Source organism: Triplophysa rosa, linkage group LG16 (assembly GCF_024868665.1).
Source record: "Triplophysa rosa linkage group LG16, Trosa_1v2, whole genome shotgun sequence".
Lineage (NCBI taxonomy): Eukaryota > Metazoa > Chordata > Actinopteri > Cypriniformes > Nemacheilidae > Triplophysa > Triplophysa rosa.
Genome location: NC_079905.1, coordinates 16,862,330 through 16,885,247, shown reverse-complemented (window position 1 = coordinate 16,885,247; position 22,918 = coordinate 16,862,330). Strand labels below are relative to the sequence as shown.

Here is a 22,918-nt window from a genome sequence, read left to right as displayed (position 1 = left end):
AAAAGAGCGAATTCGTCGCACGCCGATGACGTCACCGCCAACTGTCCAGAAGGTGTAGTGAAATTCACCAACTGCTTCATACACTACAGTATTTTAAGGTAACTGCGATCGTTTCATTCGAAAAAAAATGAGAAAATCAATACGGCAAATAATTGTTTACTTTATCGTCCGTCAGAAAACACACACGAATTAGTTTTAGACTTAATGTTTTGCCTCGTTGTATCTCTTGAGCTAATGGATAGCTGCAGCTGATACATTTTAATTAGTTAAGGCGACCTGCCTTGTTAATAATTTACTCAAAACACAACTTTTAAATAAATCCTTCGTTTAGTTTGTTATGTTTAATATATACATTTATTACAGAGAATTTGTTTAAATCTAAATTTGTCTAAATTGAGTGATCTTGATAATCTATACTTATACTGTATACTATATATATATATATATATATATATATATATAAAACATAATATTAAATAATTAATATCTAATAACTGAATATAGTTTCAAGACCTTTTTTTCTTGTTGTATTTAGTTAATTTTTTGGTTTATATCTATTTGATTTTCTCTGTCTCATAAATAAAACATGATGGATATTATTATACTGCTCATTCTGCAGGATGACTGAGAACGACGTTGAGAACGAGCTTTTAGACTATGAGGAGGATGATGTGGATGCAACAGGTCCTGGAGACGTGGTAATTGGACACGAAGGCACCATGTCCATCAGAAAGGAAGGGGTCAAAGGGTCATACGTGTCCATTCACTCCTCAGGATTCCGAGATTTTCTTCTAAAACCCGAGCTCTTGAGAGCCATAGTGGACTGTGGCTTCGAACACCCATCAGAGGGTGAGAATTTCCAACCCATAGCTTATTTGATTTATGTGCTGATGTAAGATTCTTTCATGTCAGAATGACATTCATCTTTTTCTTGCAGTTCAGCATGAATGTATTCCCCAGGCGATATTGGGAATGGATGTATTATGTCAGGCCAAGTCTGGAATGGGTAAGACAGCTGTCTTTGTGTTGGCCACCCTTCAGCAGCTGGAGCCAGTGACTGGTCAGGTAACAGCTCTTTTCTAAATGCTCTGAACATAATGAAACATAATGAAAGGGACTGTTTCTTAGTGTAACAGGGAAACCTATGATTCCTTCACCAGGTGTCGGTGTTAGTGATGTGCCATACCAGAGAGCTGGCATTCCAGATCAGCAAAGAGTATGAACGCTTTTCCAAATACATGCCCAGTGTCAAGGTAAGACTGCATGCTTTTGATGATCAGTAAATGAGAGATGCGTGATTGTCCGTTCACAATGAGATGCTAAATCGAACTGAAGTTCGCTTCCATAGACACTAGACTAATTTTTAACCTTTCACTATTGGTTTAACATTGCAAACAATTTATTACTTAAAACAAATCCCTGTTTTATTGCAATTGCATGCAAATGTCAACCTAAAGATATTTTTACCAAATGTTTTCAGCATATTGATAGGTCAGATGTCAATATTTGGTGGTTTAAATACCCATATGACGTCTCTCTTAAAGGGACAGTTCACCCAAAAATGAAAATTCTGTCATCAGTTACTCGCGCTCAGATTGTTCCAAACCTGTATACATTTCTTTGCTCTGCTAAACACCAAGGAAGATATTTGGAAGAATGTCAGTAACTAAACCGATCTCATCCCCCATTGTCTCCCATAGTATTTATATTCCCTAGTATGGCAGTAAATAGGGGATGAGATCTGTTTGGTTACTGACATTCTTACAAATATATCCCTTCGTGTTCAGCAGAACAAAGAAATTTATACAGATTTGGAATAATTGATGACAGAATTTTCATTTTTTTTGAGTGAACTATCCCTTTAATGTTTTTAAAGCATTTTTTGTGTTTAGCATAGATTTCCATAATCTGGTGTCACATGACATCCATAACAGAATTGTCACATCCATAACTGGATTGGTCCACATTCCACATAAATGGGCACATGAAGAAAATAAAATAGCTATTTTATGTTCTATAAAGTGCCATCACTTCTCTATTTGCTGGGTTTTATTGCTTCTGGTTTGTACATTTTAATTGACAGAAATCCTACAAAGTTCCTACAAAAACGTGCCTTCTTCTTTGTCACATCCACAACGCTTCTCTTTTAAATAGAAAACTCGTACATAGACTGATATTTTTCTGATGTCTAGTCTCTATCATCAGGGGTTTAGTAAAATTTAAACAGATGATTCAATATATTGGTAATAAATACATTCTCAGAGAGTTTACATTTCAAGTTTTGACTGAAAATGGCCAATCTAGCTTCAATACTTTGTGCATATTGTTGGCTCTTAAGACATTGTTTGTTCTTATATAAAAACCAGCTTGAGTGTGTTACACCAAACACAAAATGTATATGCTCATTTCTAGTCATAAAATATTTTCAGATTCTTATTCACACCCATATTGATGGTACAGATGGTTGTAACAGGTGTTAACAAGACCAAAGAGAAATAGTGTGAGCGTCAACATGCTTGTCCTTCGCTCAAGGTTGTTAATCACAGATATAAAAGAAGGTAGCTGACGCAGTAGCTGACTTTGTGTTTTTTAAGAAGGTACACCAAACTTTTGACCTCCCTCAGTGGGAACTGTGTCATTTGTAGATTTTGCATAAAGGATACGACCAGCTGTGAGGTTTCCATAATCAGCACTAAGGCTTTCTCACATCGGGTTTGTTTGTCGTGCTGCCTCTCTCCCCCAGGTGGCAGTGTTTTTTGGTGGTTTATCCATAAAGAAGGATGAGGAGGTGTTGAAGAGAGAGAGCCCTCACGTGGTGGTGGGCACCCCTGGTCGGATACTAGCTCTGTCCCGCAACAAGAGCCTCAACCTGAGACACATCAAGCACTTCATCCTGGACGAATGTGACAAGATGCTGGAACAACTTGGTGAGTGACTCACTTTGTATTCACAAAACCGGACTTGTGGCATAAAATCAGGTCCACATTGCAGAAGAGACCATTAGACAGGAAGAGACCGCCCAACTGCGGTCAACCACAAACCATTTTGTTTAGAAATGTAGGTGTATCTAAACATTTTTATAGAATGGTATGTGAAATATTTAAAATAATGCACAAGTATTATAAACTGCTGTAAAAATAATTTTATTTTTAACTTTTTATTAATTCTTTAAAAATAATAAATAAATTAATTCTATTCTAATCAAATTTCTATATATTCACATGTGAAAAATACATTATTTTACACTCATAATTTGTGTTAACATAAAGTCCGATTTGTGGACTTTAATTTATTTGCTACTGGTTTACCTGCTCTTAAAGGGATAGTTCACCCAAAAATGAAAATTCTGTCATCATTTACTCACCCTCATGTCGTTTCAAGTCTGTTTAAATTTCTTTGTTCTGTTGAACACAAAAGAAGATATTTAAAATAATGTAGGAAACCAAACCGTTCTGGGGCACCATTGACTACCATAGTAATTTAGTTTCCTACTATGGAAGTCAATGGTGCCCCAGAACTGTTCGGTTACAAACATTCTTACAAATAACTTCTTTTGTGTTCAGTGGAACAATAAAATGCATACAGGTTTGAAACGACATGAGGGTGAGTAAATGATGACAGAATTTTCATTTTTGGGTGGACTATCCGTTTAAGAAAAAATCTTTAAAAAATAACTGGGGGTCTGTGGACTTCTGTAATAATGTGCTTATGATCCCAATAGGCCATCAAGTCATTTGCTTTTTAAACTTTCAAAATGCATTTCTCCTTTTACTTTTTTGTGCAGACATGCGACGCGACGTCCAGGAAATCTTTCGCATGACCCCTCACGAGAAGCAGGTCATGATGTTCAGTGCGACCCTGAGCAGAGAGATCCGTCCCGTCTGCAGAAAGTTCATGCAAGATGTAATTACGCCTCTCCTACATCTACCATGTCAACAGCTCCTTCCCTTCACGAGACCACCTCATACACACCTGACAGAGCGGGTCAGGAGCGGGACCCCCTTACGGCCTCCCTGAGAGATCGTAACGCTGAACGCCCCTCTGACCTGCTTGTTTGAAATCACAGACTGTTAGCAAAAAGATGCTAAACCCTTAATCCCTGCCTCCGCCGGCAATGCTGTGTCGACATTTGGCACGCGTGGCCCTCAGTTTGCGGCCAACATCCATCACATTCAGCGTGCTATAAATTGAAACAGGTCCTTTGACAACATTTGCAAGAGTCCATTTAGTACAGTTTAGTACTGAATGATAGTTCACCTAAAAATGAAAAATCTCATCATTTCGCCCAAATGTCAACCCAAAGATGTATGACTTTATTTCTTCTGCAGAACACAAAAGAAGATATTTTGAAGAACGTTGGTAACCAAACAACACTGGCTCCCATTGAGTTCCACTGTTTGGACACAAAACACGAAGACATTTCTCAAAATATCTTCTTTTGTGTTCCACCTCGAAAGAGACATAAGCAGGTTTTGAACCGCATGAGGGGGAATAATTGATGACAAATTCTTTCTTTTTGGGTGAAATATCCCTTCACACCCCAGTCGGATATGCATAATACAGACATTAAAATCACCATAAAGAAAAGCTCACATTACCATCAAGCCTCTTGCCAAGACAAATAGATTTAGTTATTGCTCGAGATCCGTCCTTAAATGACCCTTTATTAAGAGAAGTACATGGCAGCGTGAGTTCTGTTGCCAACTGTCAGAGACTTTAAATGGGGCCCAAAACTAAAACCTATAAAGTATGGCACCAATAAAACAAGAAGGTCCGGCGGCTGGCATTAAAATTCACAGTACTGGCACTTAGGGCAGCACAGTTAATTAAACTTTAACAAAGCAGAAAACACAATAGTATCGTCTCCATTTAGAAGAAAAGATTGAAGCATAAAATTCAGCCGTTGGCAGTAATAACAGGTTGAAGTGGACTGACGTATGTGAGAGCCGCGCTTCATCAATCCAGTTGACGCTAGGCTTTCTGATTAGCACCTCATCTGCCCCCGAGAAAACACATCAGGCTGTAACCAAGTTAAACTCAAGGCAATAAAAACAGCCCGGAGCGGAGGAGAAAGAATGCGCGGGTGTCAGGGAACAGAAAGGGAAAGGGAGGATTAAGCTGCGGAAGACTGGAGCGAGAGGGATGAGACGATGGAGAAACGTAGAGGAGAGAGGAGAGATGCGCGGGTGCAGGCAGATGTGTTTGCTGACAGCTTGAGTTCTTGAAGAACCCAAAAGAAATGTTTTCGAAAGAAAGTGAAACTAAACTCAGCCTTTTCTGAACGACCCCGCTTTGCACATTTGTGGGGGCGTGTCCATACAAAATATTCTTAAGTAATGCCCCTCCCACCAAAATCCCCATAATATGACTCAATTCTTCGCATACACACACATACATGGACACTAATTCCACACAGACATACTATCAGGCTCAGTGTTCATTTAGTGAGTACATCAATAATAAATGCAGATTAACACACTGATTTGTGGTCAGCAGTACTGTCATAGTATAGTAAAGTGATGCTTTAGAGACACCAGCTTAGCTATTGATAATTCATGTTAGATGAGTTTATTGAATGTTTCACAGACAGTGAGTAATAGTATAGATTTTTCTAAAAGATCTCATAAGGTAAGTGCAGAGGTGTTCATGTAGCGACAGTCTAGTATTAACAGCACATATCCTGAAACATCAGTTTACTACAGTGTCTGTATAGATATGCAGGTGACATCTGTTGTTTAGCTAAGCATTTAATTGAATGCATAATTAATAGCATTCAATTCATCTAGTGGATGAGTTTGACTTGTTAGACAGTGAGGATTATTTAAAGCCAGCATGAGACGCCATTTTACAATCCACTTCACTTCCGTAATGTGATGCATTTCAGAGTGAAACCATTTAACAAGACGTGCAGGTAAAATGTAGGCGGATTTTAAATAGGCTTTGATGATTTGATGGCAACACTTTACAATAGGGTTGCATTTGTTAACGTTAGTTGTTGCATTAGCTAACATGAACTAACAATGAGAAATACTTCTACAGCATTTATTAATCTTAGTTCATGTTAATTTCAGCATCTACTAATACAATTATAAAAAATCATAAGTTGTAGCTGTTAACATTAGTTAATGCACAGTGAACTATCATGAACAAGTTAATAGGCATTAACTTAGGTTAACAAAGATTGATTAATGCTGTTCAGTGTTAATTCATGTTAGCTAATGCATAGGAGAGCATATAAACATTTGTCAACACGCTAAACAGTACCGAAACATTTACCAATGTTAACAAATACTTATTGATCAGTAAAGTGTTATGGATTTTATTATTGCATTAACTGAGAGACCCCCCTCATAGGATTGTAAAGCGCTTTGGGTGTACATCAATACACAGAAAAGCGCTATATAAATGCCTCATTCATTCATTCATTCATTCATTCATTCAACTGTAAACTAAATGGCATCAAATTACTATGGTGACTATGACCAATATTTTGAAACAAAATTGGCAATATTGTCTATATAACAATGCCTAACTAGCTCTTTGGCTGTTGCTTAATGCAAGCTGTAACTTTTGTTTCTATATTGCCATTTTTAAAACACAATTGCAGATTACTTAACATAATTTTCTTTTACATTTCTATGATAGCAACACTTACCACAAAATTGTATCACACACAGCTTAAAATATAGCTTACATTATAAATGTAATTTATGAAAGCTTATGTTATGAATCAAGGTAGGAAAAGGAGACCGTTTTCACACTGAAATGTTATGTACTTGCACAAAAAAAAAACTTATGAATTGCAGCTCAAACTAAATGTATTAGGAGTGAAACAAATTTGACTTTTAAAAGAGAGCTCACAATTTTTTTAAATTATGTGAACGAATGAATTGTACACAAACAATACCAGGACCAAAAAACATAGTTATGTAGATTTCTTGTTGACTTAAAGGGATAGTGTACCCCAAAAATTCTGTCATCATTGACTTAACCTCAGATTGTCCCCATACAATCAAAACGGACCCTATTTACTTTGTTAGTGCAACACAAAGTGTTACTTGGTTCTGTGGCAAACAATTCATTTGTCCAAATTATTTAATAACATAAAATAAGTTGTTGGTCTTTTTAAACATTTTATTCAAATCTGAAAATTGTACATCCACTCTGGAGTGGTGATGCTTCTCTGATGATGTCCGTTTGATGGTTTGGACTGAACATCTGTTAATTCATTCCCTCCAATTGTCAGTCTGCTGCCACCTCTCATTTCCGAATGAAACTACTTTTCTACATTCAGTCAGTTCACACTAAAGCTAGAAAAAACCACGCCCCTCAGTTTTTGTCAGTTGATATTCAGTTTCACTCAGAAATACGTCACAATACTGAAGTAAAACACTTGGTAAATTTTGGGTTTAGCAGCTCATTGAAGTGGTTTTACGTTGTGGACTCGTCCAAGATCCTTCAAAACGTCAGATCATTTATTTGGGAAAGCACAGATGTGATTATTTTAGGCTGATATCGGTAGCTAAAAGTAGTCCAGGACACCAGGGTAGAATTTATCAACATTTCTGAGACAGAAAGTGTGTGTGTGTCCCCATTGGCTTGGGAAGGGAGGGTAGGGTGTATCTAACTCCACACCTTTCCCTCCTTTCTCCTTCTGTTTCATAACTCTCTCCTCTCTTACGTCATGTTCTCCTTGTCACTTTCGTCTCCCTCCCCCCCAACTATCCTTCCCTTATACCTCTTATGTTCCCGTTTTCTTTGTTGCCTGTGCTAACACCTACTCCACCCATCTCACTTTCATAAATGCCACTTCCTCTTTTCACATGCTTGTAACATTATTAACTGCACCTTCTACATTATGTCAACTTTCCTGTTTGTCTTCACAAACTCTTAACGCCCCACATTTACCCCCTGAAACGGCACACCCCTCCTCACCAACCCCCTGCTTCCACTGGTTGTCCTAGCCGATGGAAATTTTTGTGGACGACGAGACCAAGCTGACGCTTCACGGCCTCCAGCAGTACTACGTCAAGCTGAAGGACAATGAGAAGAACAGGAAGCTCTTTGATCTTCTGGATGTGTTGGAGTTCAACCAGGTATCTTCAGAGTCCAACAGTAAACACACAAAAAACATTCACAATACTGTGTGTGTACTGTAAATATACAGTATATATTATATACTGGGTTGTTTTCAACCCAACGTTGGGTCAAAAAGGGACAAACCCAGCCCGTTGGATTGTAAATATGTTGTTTCAACCCAAATCTGCTGCATTCCAAATGTTCAATTCCATTTTTTCCCCAATTTTCTAAATCCACAAAAGCTTTATGTGTGGATTTACTAAAAATCTTGCTTGACAGCCGTGATCAACATTGACTTTCATTGAAAGTGGTCCATAGTGTATTGTTATGTTGTCAGGCACAGTGTTACAGCTGTTTTGTATTGCAGGTGGTGATCTTTGTGAAGTCAGTGCAGCGTTGCATTGCTCTGGCTCAGCTGCTAGTGGAGCAAAACTTTCCGGCCATTGCTATTCATAGAGCAATGCCTCAAGACGAAAGGTACAAAACACCCTATCCAGTGTTAGACACCTAAATCTGCAGGACTTTTTAAATTCACACTCTGATGATCCTTTCCCAGACTGGCTCGATATCAGCAATTTAAAGATTTCCAGAGACGGATCCTGGTGGCCACAAACCTTTTCGGCCGAGGTATGGACATCGAAAGAGTCAACATTGCCTTCAACTACGACATGCCTGAAGATTCAGACACGTACCTACACAGGGTCAGTCACAGGTCAACCCTCTTACAAGTAAATCCGTTTTGGATTCTGTTACCTGGACATCTTGTTCTTCAGGTGGCGAGAGCTGGCAGGTTTGGAACGAAAGGTCTGGCCATCACATTTGTGTCAGATGAAGGTGACGCCCGCACTTTGAATGATGTTCAGGACAGGTTTGAGGTGAACATCAGTGAACTTCCAGAGGAGATTGACATCTCGTCATATAGTAAGTGAGAGTTTAATAGTTTTTAGTTTTAGAGATTGTTTTTTCATTCAAATGCAGTTTTGAAGAATGTTTTTCAAGAATTCAGTACACTTTTGTGATGCATATAACCAAAAATTGAAGTTTGACACAACGTGACAATCTGAGAATCATTCATAATAGAAGTTTTATTTTCTGTAATCTAAATTGTAATTTAAAAGTCCCAGTGAAATATTTTTTTGACGTATGTTAAGACGGCTTGGGCGGAGCATGCGTTCACTCCTCCCCTTCAACTGTCTGCTGCCAGTTCCATTTCAAAATACAACAGCTGTTTTTATACATCCAATCAAATCGCTGAGAAAGACGAAAGCCACGCCCACTATTTTTCTCATTCGAAATTCCATTTCACTCGGAAATGCGTCAAAATACAGAAGTAAAAACGATCGCAGCTTCCGGTTCACAGGGACTTTAAACAATTTATTAATATCTAAACATGTGGAATCATTATCGCTAATGTATCGATTGTCTTGTTTATCTGTTCCTCCTAGTCGAACAGACACGATAAAACGCAGAAGAACGCAAGTGGCGGCGGTTTCTCTGGAGTATGCATGGCATTGTAGCATTTGTTAGCAACTGAGAGGTTGTGTTTCACATAGACTGTTAAGCTGTTCGTGAATACATCAAGTATAATAAATGACTTGGTGTTATCTTATATTGTGGTGGGTTTCCTAATGCCGCCTCAGCAGTTCAGTTTGTTTTTTTGAGTGTTTTTATATTTTCCTCCAAATACTGATAATGTTCTGTTCAGCTTGTTTTTGCGATTGAAATATTTATTTCTAAATCAAGAGGCATATTTTTGTGTTTACTGTCAATAGGTGAGGAGTTTGTGGATTGTTGTGAAACATACATTTGATTGCATTGATGTCAAATTGTTTGGACGTTAAAAAGGTTAGTAGCAGACTTTTGTTACCAGTGAATCAGGCATCGACACGAAATGTGTTCACCGTTTGAGTTGACAGAACCATGGCCACTTTGTTTAAACGACTCGATGCTTGTTACAACAAATAAAGTATGTTTGTTTAATTTACAAAAGTTGTCAATATGGCGTTATTTATTTATAATATTTTGCAAGACTTTCAACTTATCTCGGTGCTTTCCAAAGTAAAATTAGACCGCAAACCAAATGGACAAATTCTTAGACGTTAAATATTTTGTGAATTTGTGCAGTCAACACAAAGCTTTATGTTAGCTATGTTCTTTCTTGTGACTAAACTGGTTACACAAGGAAGAGATGATATCAGGGATATTTTACAAACTGCAAATAAAAATTCTCACGACCAGGAACAATATAAATGCAAAAATATTGTGTAATAGCCCGAGTTAAATATCTCTGTCAGTCTATTCTCAATTAAAAGCAAAGTAAAATCAAAATAATAAAAAAACCTAAATTATCAGGAACACACATCCTTTCGCTTTTCCAAACCTGGTGGTGGCTGTAACAGAACAGGAAGAGAACACGATAGTCAACAGTGGAGAGCTATTAGACAGGAAGTCAACAGGACATAAGAGGAGCGTGAAAGGAAATCTGGAGCAACAGACATGTTAAAGGTGTCACGGTGGCGCCAGGATGAGTGCTGATGTTGGGAGTTTAGATAAATGATCTGTGGAAGAAGGTCATATAAGATTTCAGCTTCAACAACATGAACAAAAAACACGTTATGAACCTCAGATGAGGGATCCGACATTCAAGCTTGTGAAACACAAAAACGACGACATGTTGTCAAATATCAAAATAGTCTGTTTTATTCTCAATGTATTAAAGTTATAAACATGTCAGGCAGTGGTTTCACACTTCTTCATACTGCATATGCATTAATATCAGATCTTTTCTTTCCCAGACGTTTCATTAAAATGTTCCCTCTCACCTCTGGTTCAACCATAAAGACATATAAAGCGATATCCATCACCACTGGTTTTGCAACAAACCCACAAACATCTTTAAAATGCAATGACAGCTCTCCCTAAACAGAAAGAACGATAAAAAAAGGTTCAAGTACAGTACTGTAACAGAATGGCACAGAGTTTTGGTATGTCAGATAACACAAGCCCGGCACAAGCTTTAACTTCATCGATTTAATGGTGCTACATAAAAGGTAAAATGAGTTTTGTATGAATGCATCAGTCAAATCAGACGGCTGTAATCTTCATTTATATTCGTGTAAATAATCTCATTTAGAATGTCTGAGAGTAATAAAAACTCTGAAACTCTTTAGGGTGAATCTAATCTCCGGATCATATGTGACCCTGGACAACAAAACCAGTTTTATGGGTCAATTTTTCGAAATTGAGATTTTTACATAATCTGAAAGCTGAATAAATAAACTTTCTATAGCTATATGAGTTGTTAGAATAGGACAATATCTGGCTGAGATACAACCGTTTAAAACTCAGGAATCTGAGAGCGCAAAAAAATCAAAATATTGAGAAAATTGCCTTTGAAGTTGTTAATCAGGGGCACCGTGGCAGACCATCCACTCACAAAAAAAGTTTTTATATATTTAAGGTAGGAAATTTACAAAATATCTTCATGGAACATGATCTTTACTTAATATCCTAATGATTTTTGGCATAAAAGAAAAATCGATAATTTTGACCCACACAATGTATTTTTGTCTTTTACTAAAAATGTTCCCGTGCTACTTAAGACTGGTTTTGTGATCCAGGGTCACATATTTTACCCCCCAAAATCAAAAGAAATAATTGAGCCATAATATTTTGCTTAAATAAGATTAAGCCAATTTAGGACAATTCATATTTTTTCATTTGCATACAATTAAACATCCCCAAATCTCATTACCGCAATAAAAAATGATATTTAAATTATAATTATACATTACAGTAGAACTTGTAGTGCTGATTTAAATAAGATCATTACACAGTAATTATTTAAACAATAAAAACTGCATTTCAGTAATAAATCATCACTGAGCATTTAGAGTTACAAAATAAATCCAAAGTTAAAGATTGCGGCATTACGGTAATGAGACTTGGGGGACAAAATGCTTTTTTTATGAAAATGACGACAGTAAAATGGTTCTCAGAAAATGCGTATAATCATTTCATTTGTTTTGAAGGTGAAATGTGACCTGGACAGTAAACTTCACTTCATTGTGGTACGGTAACATTTTTACCCCACATCAGACTTTTAGTATTCAGTGGAGGCGTTTCGACGTAATGTTTTCCACGAGGGCAGCTTGCTGCAGGATTGCTGCGCACATATAGTATGATGGGCCCTCTTTTGTGCTGTTCCCAGCATGCCTGGGTGTTCATAACAAACCTGCAGTTTACGCTAATTTCTTACTGTTAACCTTTCCACAATCTGTCACACCCTGCCTGTTTTCTTTGGTTTGAGAGGGTGTTTCCTCCTGTACTTGTAATATTAGTTGTGAGTTTTGTCTTTCTGTTTTTTTGTGGTCCATATCCGAACCTCATCCCTCTCAGCTCCAGCTGGTGTCATATTTTGTCCAGCCCTCATGCGGTGCCAGATAAATTCTTCGGCCGCGGGAGATGAAACTGACTATGCCCCTGTACCCAGTGCGGGGAACCCCTGACTTCAAGTCGTCCATCGCTCCCAAATTGCGTGCCAGCACTTTAAAGCTGTCTCTGCTGGAATACTGAACTCTAAACGGTCCGGAGCCCTTCAGGCTTCCGCCATGCTGTAGTTCCTCAACCTTCACCAAGGGGGCGCTGTAGACGTCCTTGTTAAAGTCTTCATCATACCTCTCCCTGACCAAATAAGACAAGTCCAGTTTAGTGAAAGGCACTAATTCAATGTTGAGTTTTATGTAGCGCAGATACTGGTCAAAAAATTGACCCAAACTGACTCCTTTCCGGCCGAATGTTATAGTCCGCGAGATCTCGGGACGAATGCACGAACGCTCCTTTCGTTGCTCGGGGTGGCGCATCCAGTCGTCCCAGAACGCCTTGGGCCACTTGGGCTCCAACTCTGCCCATACTTCCTTTAAAAGCATCCATCCGAGGCCTGGAAAGAAATCTGTCCGGTAAAGCAGGTCGGCCTTGCCCGGGTCCACCAGCCCCTCCCGGCCGTTATCATTCCATGCGGAAACGCACCACAGGGTAGGGTCGGAATGCAAAATAGGGTAGAGAGCATGGAAATACTCAAAAAAGTCCGGGGCCACCTAAAAGGCGAAATGAGAACAGTTTTATGTCAAGGTAATTTGAGGTTTCTAGCAGCTTTGATGTGTTTGGTTGACCCAGTTAATCCATTGATCAGTTAAATGTGCTAATCTGTGGGAGTAAACCTGGATTACAGCTGTCAGCAGTATTAAAGGATTGAAACGCTTTTCTTTTGTGTGCAAAGCTATCAACCAAAGGTCACTTGAATAGAGTAAATGTTTGACTGAACAAAATAAGACTCAACTAACCTAATGGAAATTACACATTACAGTCATTACATTCTTTAGCCTTTACACACAGCAACACTTAACCATTGGTGAACCAAAAATGCCACTAGAAACGCACAAATTTTTTAGGGTTCCCTTATAAATAATCTCAGAACTAACTCTGCAAACTAGGAGGTTGGGTGTCCAACAACCAACTAGTTGATTGGTGAGTTTATCTTGTCGTCGTCTTAGAAAGTGTTTTACGGGCTGAAACATACTTTGGAAATATGTGACTGTAAAGGCTTCCAGCTACGCTGGATATTTTGGGTCCGTGTTCTGAAATGCCAAGTGAACTGGCATTAGCATAAACTTTTATGACCAGAATTCTCTTTCAGGACTGAAAAGTACTGTCAAGATAGAGCAAAAGGACGGGGTCTTGCTGGGCAAGCTTGTTAAAGTTGACACGTTTGTAGATAGCAACTGAATAACAATACATCTGGCTTTATGGCACAGACATTTGAAGGTAATTTGAGTACGGAGGTTTGTATCGTTTAAAACCTGTATGCGACTCTTTCTTATGTGTAATACAAAAGTTATTTTGAGAAATGTCTTCCACAGAAGAAGAAGAAATTCATATAGGTTTGGAATGGCATGAGGGTGAATAAATGACTTGCGCCATCAGGGCGCAGTAAAATGTATGCACAGAAGCATGCTACTTTTCCTAAATAGCTAAATTTAACGGGGACCTTGATCCCTTCCTTCAGAGAACCCGTGACATCAGCAAGCTTTAATGTTTAATGTTTTTTGAGTGCTTTTTAGACTTGGTAATCAGTTCACCTGTGACACCTTCAAAGCAAAGGGTTCAGAAGTGAAAATATTCCCTCGGAGCGAGAGATAAGCTCTTATCAAAATGATTCTCCGCGAATCACAGCAAGAAAACATGTGGCTCGATTTCAAATACGGGTTTAACTTAAACCATAACAGTCTTTAAATAAACAATAAACAAAAAAGCCAATTATGACAATGAGTATAAGTCATAAAAAAAATGTATGCATTCATGTCAATGTGATATTACCTCCAGGTCATCCTCCACAATGACGACAGTAGAGTAAGCGAAGACATTGAACACTTGATTCAACGCCCAACGGTAGTGCCTGGCAATCTTGTAGTATCCCTGGAACTTCCTGTGATCGGGTCGTACTGGAATGTCGGCAAGATCCGGTTGGCTAATGTGGGTTATCTGACTACCATAGGAGCCAATCACCCTTGCCGTATCTGCGTGGCCACAGTCCTGGCTGACAATGATCGGGAAAAGCTCAGGAGATGGGCGGTACTGTATCAATTTATCCAAACTCCTCTTCACTGTTACTCTGTCACAGGCTATGACTAGAATTGGGATTATGATCTGAGGACTAGGTTTAGTGAGGTCTACTTTATTTTCCGACATTTCCTGTTTTTGGTCTGCTTTCTCCTCGTCTGTGTCCGGATGAGGTGGTGTAACCACAAGTGCATTTTTCATAACAGTTTTCGTATCATCTACAATTTTACGATTTAGCGGTACTGCAGGAAACTGCTGAGTTTTTTTAGGCTCCTCGATGTTCTTGTCGTCTTTAGCGTTCTCAGATTCCCTCTTTCCCAATTCTTTCTGCTGTTCCCACAATTCCCTGTGACTCTGTATCTGTTTGAGAAGCTTTTTCTGAGTCTCCAGTTCCGATTCTACTTCTTCTGCCAATCTGATCACTTCGATGGCCAGTCCGTTGGCTCCGGCCATTTTTGCTGTTCCGGCTCCCCACTCCTCTCCAGCTCCCGGTTCGGCTCCACCTCCCTCGCCGAGTCGACCGATGGGAGACCTCCCCCATAAAAAGAGGAGGAGCAAGGCATTCCATGCGACGAACAAAAATGCTCCGCACAAAATAAGAGATCCTTTCTTGCGAACCATGGCCCAGTGACACCACAAGAGGGACCGGAGTGAAGAAAGGGCTACAAAAAAAGGAAAAGAAAAGATATAAATTAAACAAAAATATCACCTTTTAAGCACTACATGCATCATTATAGCTCTGGTCCTATTCACCAATTTATTGTCTTTCCATTTCTAAATTAATAAGGTCCAGTGTATAATTCTTTGGAGGATCTATTGACAGAAATGCAATATAATATAAATAACTATGTCTTCAGAGGTGTATAAAGACCAATTCGCAACCTCACTGCTAGATGCCACTAAATTTCATACACTGGACCTTCAACTTATCATTTTGTTGACCAAGGCTCTGTATACTAACGAGTTACAGTTGGGCTGGGCGATATATTGAATATTAGATATTATGAAGATAATTGTGCTAAAGGTATTAAATAACAGAATATCATGAATATGAAGAGTTGTTGAAAATTAAGATTAATGTGTCAAAAATGGCATGAATAGGAAGTTTCAGCCCTCTTTATGTCTTCTCATAAGTAACACATAACGTAACTCGCAATTATTAAAATTGGGACAATTAGTGACACAGGTGTGAAAAGAGACCAAGGAGTGGATGAAATTGTTACCCAAAAAGAATTAAGAAACTAAAATGGGGAAGGCTTGGTTTTCAGAAAACAGACTAAACAAAACAATTATTTAGAAGATGTGAAAAGACAAATGATGGTAACACAACCCATCTCTAACACCTCAAGCAGCACTTGCATGTTCATTTAATGAAAAGCAACTACATTTACATTTATACATTTGGAAAATGCTTTTATCCAACGCAACTTAGTGCATTCAGTTTTATTTGTGTTTTTGCACTAAACATTTGTCATTTTATTTTCAAATCATTTCATTTGGGGTAAAAGGAAGTCACTATTTAATTATTTTAAAGCAAAAGGAAAAATATTAAGATACCTATTAATTGATTGATCTCTCAAAATCTGGAACGATATTGAGATATCAAATTTAATGTATATCACCCAGCCCTACTAAAAAAAGGGAATTAAATAGAAGTGGAAATAAGATTAAACCAGACTTACTATATAGGGCTTCTTTAAGTCGAAGTCACTGACACACCAACACATTTCAAGATTATTTGCATTGGTCAATAATCGTGGCCGGCTGACATATCAAACATTTACCTTCCATAATCTACTCACGCAGCTTTGTCAAAGGAACACTTTTAACATTGTGCATTATGCAAATAAGAATTTATTCATTTTAGCAATTGCGTTAACATCATTTTGTTTCGTTGAATTCTATATGAGCATTATATAGCAGTCATTTACCATCTGCATCAGCTTTGGTCATACACTAGTTTTATATATAAAAAATAAAGTTCTGTTTTGCCAATTAGGTAAATAGTATACTGTATGTAATGTATAGGCAAGCCCATCTGTCCCAGATCTGTCCCACTGAAGCTTGTCTTGTCATTAAAGATTGACTGTGGTTATGATAAACACCCATTAAAACCATTAACTCGCATGTTAATCTCCCATGACAGCTGCAACTACATTCCCATCCAGTACAAGATGAATGTTTAAGAGTATAGATAGTGCATATTTAAGAGGAAATACTGGACCGTGTAATGAAGCGTAACGCGGTCTGATTGCCTTAAAATCTCTTATTCTCTAACTGTCTCCCCTACATTTTATCTGTGGCATTGCTGCCGTCATCTAAAACACAAATGAGTGTATTTCAGTCATCCAACTCCATGGGAGGGCTTTAGGAAGTACAAACTTCCCAGCATGCTTTGACAAACTGCACCGTACAAACCGCTTTTGACAAGTTGAGGGTACTCTAGAGTAATTAAAACTGACAGTTTGATCATACCGCCTGGCGCCATCTTTGCCAGAGCAACATCTATAATTACCATGACAGCAAAATTGTGCATTTTTTACATTTGGGGAACTGAACCAAAAACCCATATCAGAACTAAACCATCTGGGGTCTTAGAGAACTACAACATCCCATTTAGCCAACATGTCCTTAGAAAGCAAAGGCTAGTTTATTTATTCTATATAGGGCAGACGAACATTGTTTGTAAACCAGACAAGAATTACCTTTTAAATGAGGTCTACAATTCCCAAGAGTGAAATTCAGAGGGATCGGTTAAAAGATGTCCGTTTTATGTTACAATGCTGTGTGGTCATTGAACAGAGGTTTCTCATTGACTAAAGCTGAAAGTCAGGCAGAACTGAAACATGCATCCATTCTACAGAAATGTGGCACTGCCTATATTTCCCGTGTAGATTTACGAGGTCATAAATACGTTTTGAGTAAGCACTTTTCTCAATAGCTACAGAACCCACGGCACTCCTGCTTGATGTTAAAATTATGCAGACTCAATCGAAAACAACTATTATCCAGGTGGACGACAGTGTGTGGTGGCATCAAAGCAAATATTATGAAATACTGCCAAATAAGACAAATAGACTGTCATGTGCAAAGGTCAAAACTAGTCATTTGTTCTAGTGGTCGACCCATATAGATTTTTCAATGGCTGATATCTAGAGCAGAGTGACCGATGACCAGTTTAATGCCTTTTATATAATTCATCGTATTCTTCACGTAGGCTACAACAAAAATTACAATAGAATATGAAAATATAAGCTAAGAGTTTCTTTTACACAACATTCATCATTATTAATGATTTAGTTATTAGAATCGTGTACTCATTTGAATCTATCGAAAGAGTGCATGTTGGCACTTCAGAATCTGGCTCTGAAGCGCAGACGACACTCATAAAAATAAAAGGTTCCTATAAAGTTCAACAGAAGCTTTTCTATTGCACAAAAGGTTCTTTTGTCGTTGAAAACGGTTCTATAGACTATTGAAATGCATGAAATGGCTATCACTGCTGTCCTTTTGAAACCTCATATCTCCGTATTTCGTTATTTTTTTAAGTCACCCTTTTTGGGTCACTCTGTTTTGCAAATATCCGACCAAGTGCTTTTCAACTTTGACAAACCAGTATTTAATAATTTAAACAGTGTTTTTTTCCATTTGCTGAAAAACAGCGAATTTGGAGATCCGAGGTTTCGAAGGACCATGACAATATTTTAAAAACTTTGACTTAAAGGTTCTTTGGGGAATCAAAAATGATTTTTAAGGTTTTTAAGAGTGTATGGTATGTTTCCACAAGAAAATTCGAACTATTGTAAAAACAGTCATAGGCCCGGTTTCATAGACAAGGCTTAGCCTAAGCCAGGACTATGTCTTAGTTAATTTAGGCAATTTAAGTCGCTTTTATTAAAATGAAAAAAACATTGCTGATGTGCATCTTGAAACAAAACAATAGCACTGACATATTTTAAGATATGTCAGGGCAAGTTATTTTCAGTTAAGACGGCTCAAATTTTATTTTAGTTGGGACTAATCTTAAGCCTTGTCTGTGAAACTGGGGAAAAATGTCATAAAGATTACAAGCGCCTGAAACTATGATGACTAAGTTACACTTCAAAGAAATGAGTGTAAGGCACTGAAGCGAAAAAACTTTCCACGTGAAAAACTAAAAACTTCCTACAATACACTAGCCGAACTACAGATGGTCTGCGAGAGAAACTTTGAAATGACAAAGTCCATTCATTGTGTGTGGCAGACACTGAGCAGTCCAAAGATAGCCAACGTCACAAGACTGCAAGTCATTCAACATAGTGTAGACCAAACATGTCAAACTGCTAATCTCTATCAAAACAATGAATTCGCACTTCATAACCCACCAGTGCTCGAATCCTAAAGGGTTAAATTGTGTTTTACATAACGATGTATGTAACAGCCTGTGAGAGTTACATGAAGACTACAAAAAGGTAACGGTACATCTGTAATGCAGGACTTTACATGGAAATGGTGTCTTCAGCAATTTAGCTGAGCCAATAATAACCTCTGTAATCTTTTGAGTGCATCCAAGTAACTAATCTTTACCTAACCTTGTTAGTAAAGACGTCTAAAAGGTTGCATCTCCCTTGTATTCACAAAACTACATTTAGAACGACACACGGACATGTGTAAAGGTTCGAAACCTTTCCCATAATACCTTCTTAGTGACAAACAAAACAGTGCCTGTATTTAAAGACGTCTTAAGTGTACGATTCCATTAAAAACACCTGGAATTAAATGTGTTTGCAAACTTAAAATCTTAAGAAACACAAGGCAAGGTTGTACAGACTTTCAAAACCAGGAAGAAACAAACACTTATTGTGCCAAATGAGTAATGGGGAAAGTATGATGTATAAAAAAATATAGAGACCACCAGAGTGCATTAAGCTCAAAGACCACAGAAGCAAAACAAGATGCCCAAAAGTTGCTAAAACATCTGCTTTTCGGTAGCGGATGGCGCAAAGCGGGTAGAAGGGACGAGAGGTTTGTTTGGCATTACCTGGACACAGTGCGGGACAATTTTCCCTGTCTCTCCTCCAGCTATTAACAAGGAGCTGATCAGTATAAAGCAGATGAGAGAGAGAGAGAGAGAGAGAGAGAGAGAGAGGACAGGGGAGGGAAGTACTGTACCCATGCAAAGAGCCAACAGTGCCAGTTAACACTCCAAACTTCTCTCAACACCCTTCTGCACTCGCAAAAACACACGTGACACATGCATTCACAAGTGTAAGTGTTGTTGTTATACAGCACTGAGTGTTAATGTAGACATCCACGCTCAGAAATTATGTTTTGGATAGCACAATGCTCGAGTTTTGTGACATTTTATAAAATATAGAAATTTATGACAAATTTTGTGCAATCAAACATCAGAAAAATAAGAGCACCAACCAAAAGAATTGTTGTTCCGGCATTGTACAATTAAGTATGTTTTTAGTTTAAATAACATTTTAGGTTTCATTCATTTACTATTTCAAAATTTGGCAAGCGGTTGAGTTGATATAACTTAAAAAAAATAAGTTGAAATTGGTTAATTTACTTTGATGAGTTGAAGTAAAGACCTTGATTAAAAGCTTAAGGCAGCAAAAAATGTTTTACAGCACATTCATAATGTGTTACAAACTTGTTTTTGGCATATTTATTACCATTTATATACCCACAGTTTTAGTACAAATACCATGGTTAAACTATAGTTACTATAACAAAACCATGTGGGTTCCCATGGTTTAACCGTAGCAACCATTTTCATAAAGGATCTTTCTTCCGTGTCAACTGACATCTTTGCCCGAGTGAAATATTGCAATTTTACAGCTTTTCTTAATGTGTTTGTCCAATTTAAAGATAACATTTTCAACTAACTTTCTCAATCGCTTACGTTTGTTTGTTGGGATCCTCTTGAACAGGGCTTGTCTAAAAGTTTCATAGCTTTTCTTTCTGACCTGGAGTGGCAACTGGTTTGAAAATAAATCTGAATTCAAAAAAGATATTTTGCGGAAATAATATATGTACTAAAATAATTATAGTATTAATGGACGTATTAGTCCTGTATTATCATAGCTGTATTAGATGTTTGTTGTTGTTAGCCATGTGAAAAGCGACATATCCTTTATTAGGCATGTCAATTTTAATATTCTAGTCAATTTTTTAGCAGTGAAGGAATCCCAAAATAATTGGTTGTCCTATTCGACTTTCAGTAGAACATGCACAAGTACCCCCATTTTATGCTTGAAGATTAGGATATATTTAGTGATGTGTATATTAGGGAGAGTCCATTTTCCCTCTTATATTACAGCTTAAAGGTTACACTTTTTAACATGTACACTTTTTATGTGCACATACCCAAATAATACTGGTAACTAACTATGTACCTAATATGGGTTGGGTTCAAGATAAGTACCTAGCACAGTTACACAATAAGTAACTATACATGGTACTGTACATGGGTAGTTGACGGAAAGGTATGCTGTTTTATATGATTAATGTAAAACAATAAATTATTAACCGTTCATTTTCTGAATTTTGCTGTCACACCATAGGAAACATGGTCAGTTTATTTGTCAACTACTCATTTACACATAGAACCGCACAGTGAAATAAAGTGCTACCACATTATGATGATTCACATTTCTAATCCCTTACACTTTCATCCTTTTGTTTTATATTACATAAAACTTTAAAAGAGTATTCGATTTATTCAAAGTAAAGTATTATAATTATTTCAGCCCGCTCCGCTACATTCAACTAACCCTCAGCTGTGTATAGTACTATGTAAATGACGTGGCATCACAACCACATGATGTGTTCGAGTCCCCCTCACTGAAGTCTGTGATCGCAAACCCTCACAAGAGGTTAAAACTCTCCCAGCACACACAGCACCTGGACATGATATTGTACCGATTTTACCTTCTAATCCACAGCAGGAGATCATCCACTGCATATTGTCTGGATAAAGCTAGATTTAAACACAGGTCCTCTTTACGCCCGTGTCTGAAAGTCCTACCGCACACACATATGTTCAGATCGCTAATATAACAGTTAAATAGTTTTGCATTAACCCCGGGCTAATCACAACGGCAAATCAGTGGGAATAACTGCGGCTAACACATACACATCACACACACAGACGTGAACCGCAAACCATCCTCTCTCTCACCTTTCATCATCTCTCACCAGGATGAGGTAAAACAACGAAACGATGCAGACTGTCGGTGTCTTTACTTTTGACTTTTCTTCATCGTCGCCTCCGTAGATCCCCTTTAACGTTCCCCGTCACTGCTGTCAATATTCCGATCTCTCCATTCGTGAAGGTGTTGTCCATTTCTCTTCCTCTGCGTGCTTTTTCTCGCTCTGTTGTAAAATTATAATCCAGTCTGCACTCTGCAGTGATATTATCTAGCGATCTGAGGCTTTGTGGACGCTTATTTGACCGGCGGTATGTGTATGTGCGCTTGTGCACTGATTGTGTCTGCATTTGACGCCGCCGCTCTCTGTGTATGTAGTCAGAGAGATTTACCACTTCCGGATCGACTCGTTAGGGATGACCCGCCCCCCTCGCGCTTCCCGCCCCTCCGCCATTTCCCTGGCAACAAGATGCCTTATCAACCGTCGCGAGGCGTTGATGAGTAGCGGACTTGTTTTATCGCCAATAAATAAACAGAATAACGTCACAATGCAACCGTGCAAATGTTAATTTCAAAATCAAAGGTTAATTTTCTTAATGCAAAAATTAAACATGTTGACAGAGTTAAGACGTTTTGAGCGGCAACAACAAATACAAACATTACGCAGCCCAAACTTCCAGAAGACCTCCGCAAAGAATCCCTGTTGAGTAGTTCTATTAATGTAAGTTAATACAATGAATATATAATAACATATTAATATAAATAAATATTAATGCAAATTAAATATAAAATACGTTGTTACATTATAACCAAACCGGAAGTTAATTTCCAGGCCACCGCGTACGTCCGATGAAACACAATGAGCTTCTCCATCGCAACTGTTTTAAGCAGGGGCGTGTTTATCATTTTGGGGGCCTTAAGCAAACTCCAAACCTGAGGTACTAACATTTTTTCTTTGAGTTGCACAACAGTAATATTGAGTAGGCCTATACGGAATTATATGTAATGTTTTATATATATATATATATATATACTGTATATAACCTGGATTTATTTCCTTTGAACCGCATAACAGCTCACAA

At 37.9% G+C, this 22,918-nt stretch overlaps 2 protein-coding genes across 3 annotated transcripts; one reads left to right on the top strand and one right to left on the bottom strand.

The window, feature by feature from the left end:
• Positions 1 to 8: 8 nt before the first annotated feature.
• Positions 9 to 10,067, top strand: ddx39b (DEAD (Asp-Glu-Ala-Asp) box polypeptide 39B). 2 transcript variants are annotated; one of them, XM_057355244.1, is made up of 11 exons: positions 9 to 98; positions 620 to 849; positions 938 to 1,065; positions 1,161 to 1,253; positions 2,744 to 2,927; positions 3,785 to 3,903; positions 7,965 to 8,096; positions 8,447 to 8,556; positions 8,636 to 8,780; positions 8,853 to 9,000; positions 9,852 to 10,067. In XM_057355244.1, the coding sequence occupies exons 2-11, from the start codon at positions 621 to 623 to the stop codon at positions 9,887 to 9,889; spliced, it is 1,326 nt and encodes a 441-aa protein (XP_057211227.1). In that variant the 5' UTR covers positions 9 to 98; position 620; the 3' UTR covers positions 9,890 to 10,067. The 2 variants fall into 2 exon arrangements, with proteins under 2 accessions (XP_057211227.1, XP_057211229.1); XM_057355246.1 differs by having other exon boundaries at positions 11 to 98; positions 9,525 to 10,067.
• Positions 10,068 to 10,532: 465 nt separating this feature from the next.
• mgat1b (alpha-1,3-mannosyl-glycoprotein 2-beta-N-acetylglucosaminyltransferase b) lies at positions 10,533 to 22,794 on the bottom strand. The gene is made up of 3 exons (XM_057355375.1): positions 21,869 to 22,794; positions 14,455 to 15,359; positions 10,533 to 13,175 (listed from the first exon to the last, which is right to left on the bottom strand). Exons 1-3 carry the CDS (start codon positions 21,876 to 21,878, stop codon positions 12,474 to 12,476), a joined length of 1,617 nt encoding a protein of 538 aa, XP_057211358.1. The 5' UTR covers positions 21,879 to 22,794; the 3' UTR covers positions 10,533 to 12,473.
• Positions 22,795 to 22,918: the final 124 nt, after the last annotated feature.

Coding starts and splice junctions, on each gene's coding strand:
- mgat1b (XM_057355375.1), bottom strand. Junction 13,176..14,454: donor TTGTGGAGGATGACCTGGAG/GTAATATCACAT, acceptor TTCGCCTTTTAG/GTGGCCCCGGACTTTTTTGA.
- ddx39b (XM_057355244.1), top strand. CDS start 621: ATGACTGAGAACGACGTTGAGAACGAGCTTTTAGACTATGAGGAGGAT. Junction 3,904..7,964: donor GCAGAAAGTTCATGCAAGAT/GTAATTACGCCT, acceptor TGGTTGTCCTAG/CCGATGGAAATTTTTGTGGA. Junction 9,001..9,851: donor GATTGACATCTCGTCATATA/GTAAGTGAGAGT, acceptor TACTGTCAATAG/GTGAGGAGTTTGTGGATTGT.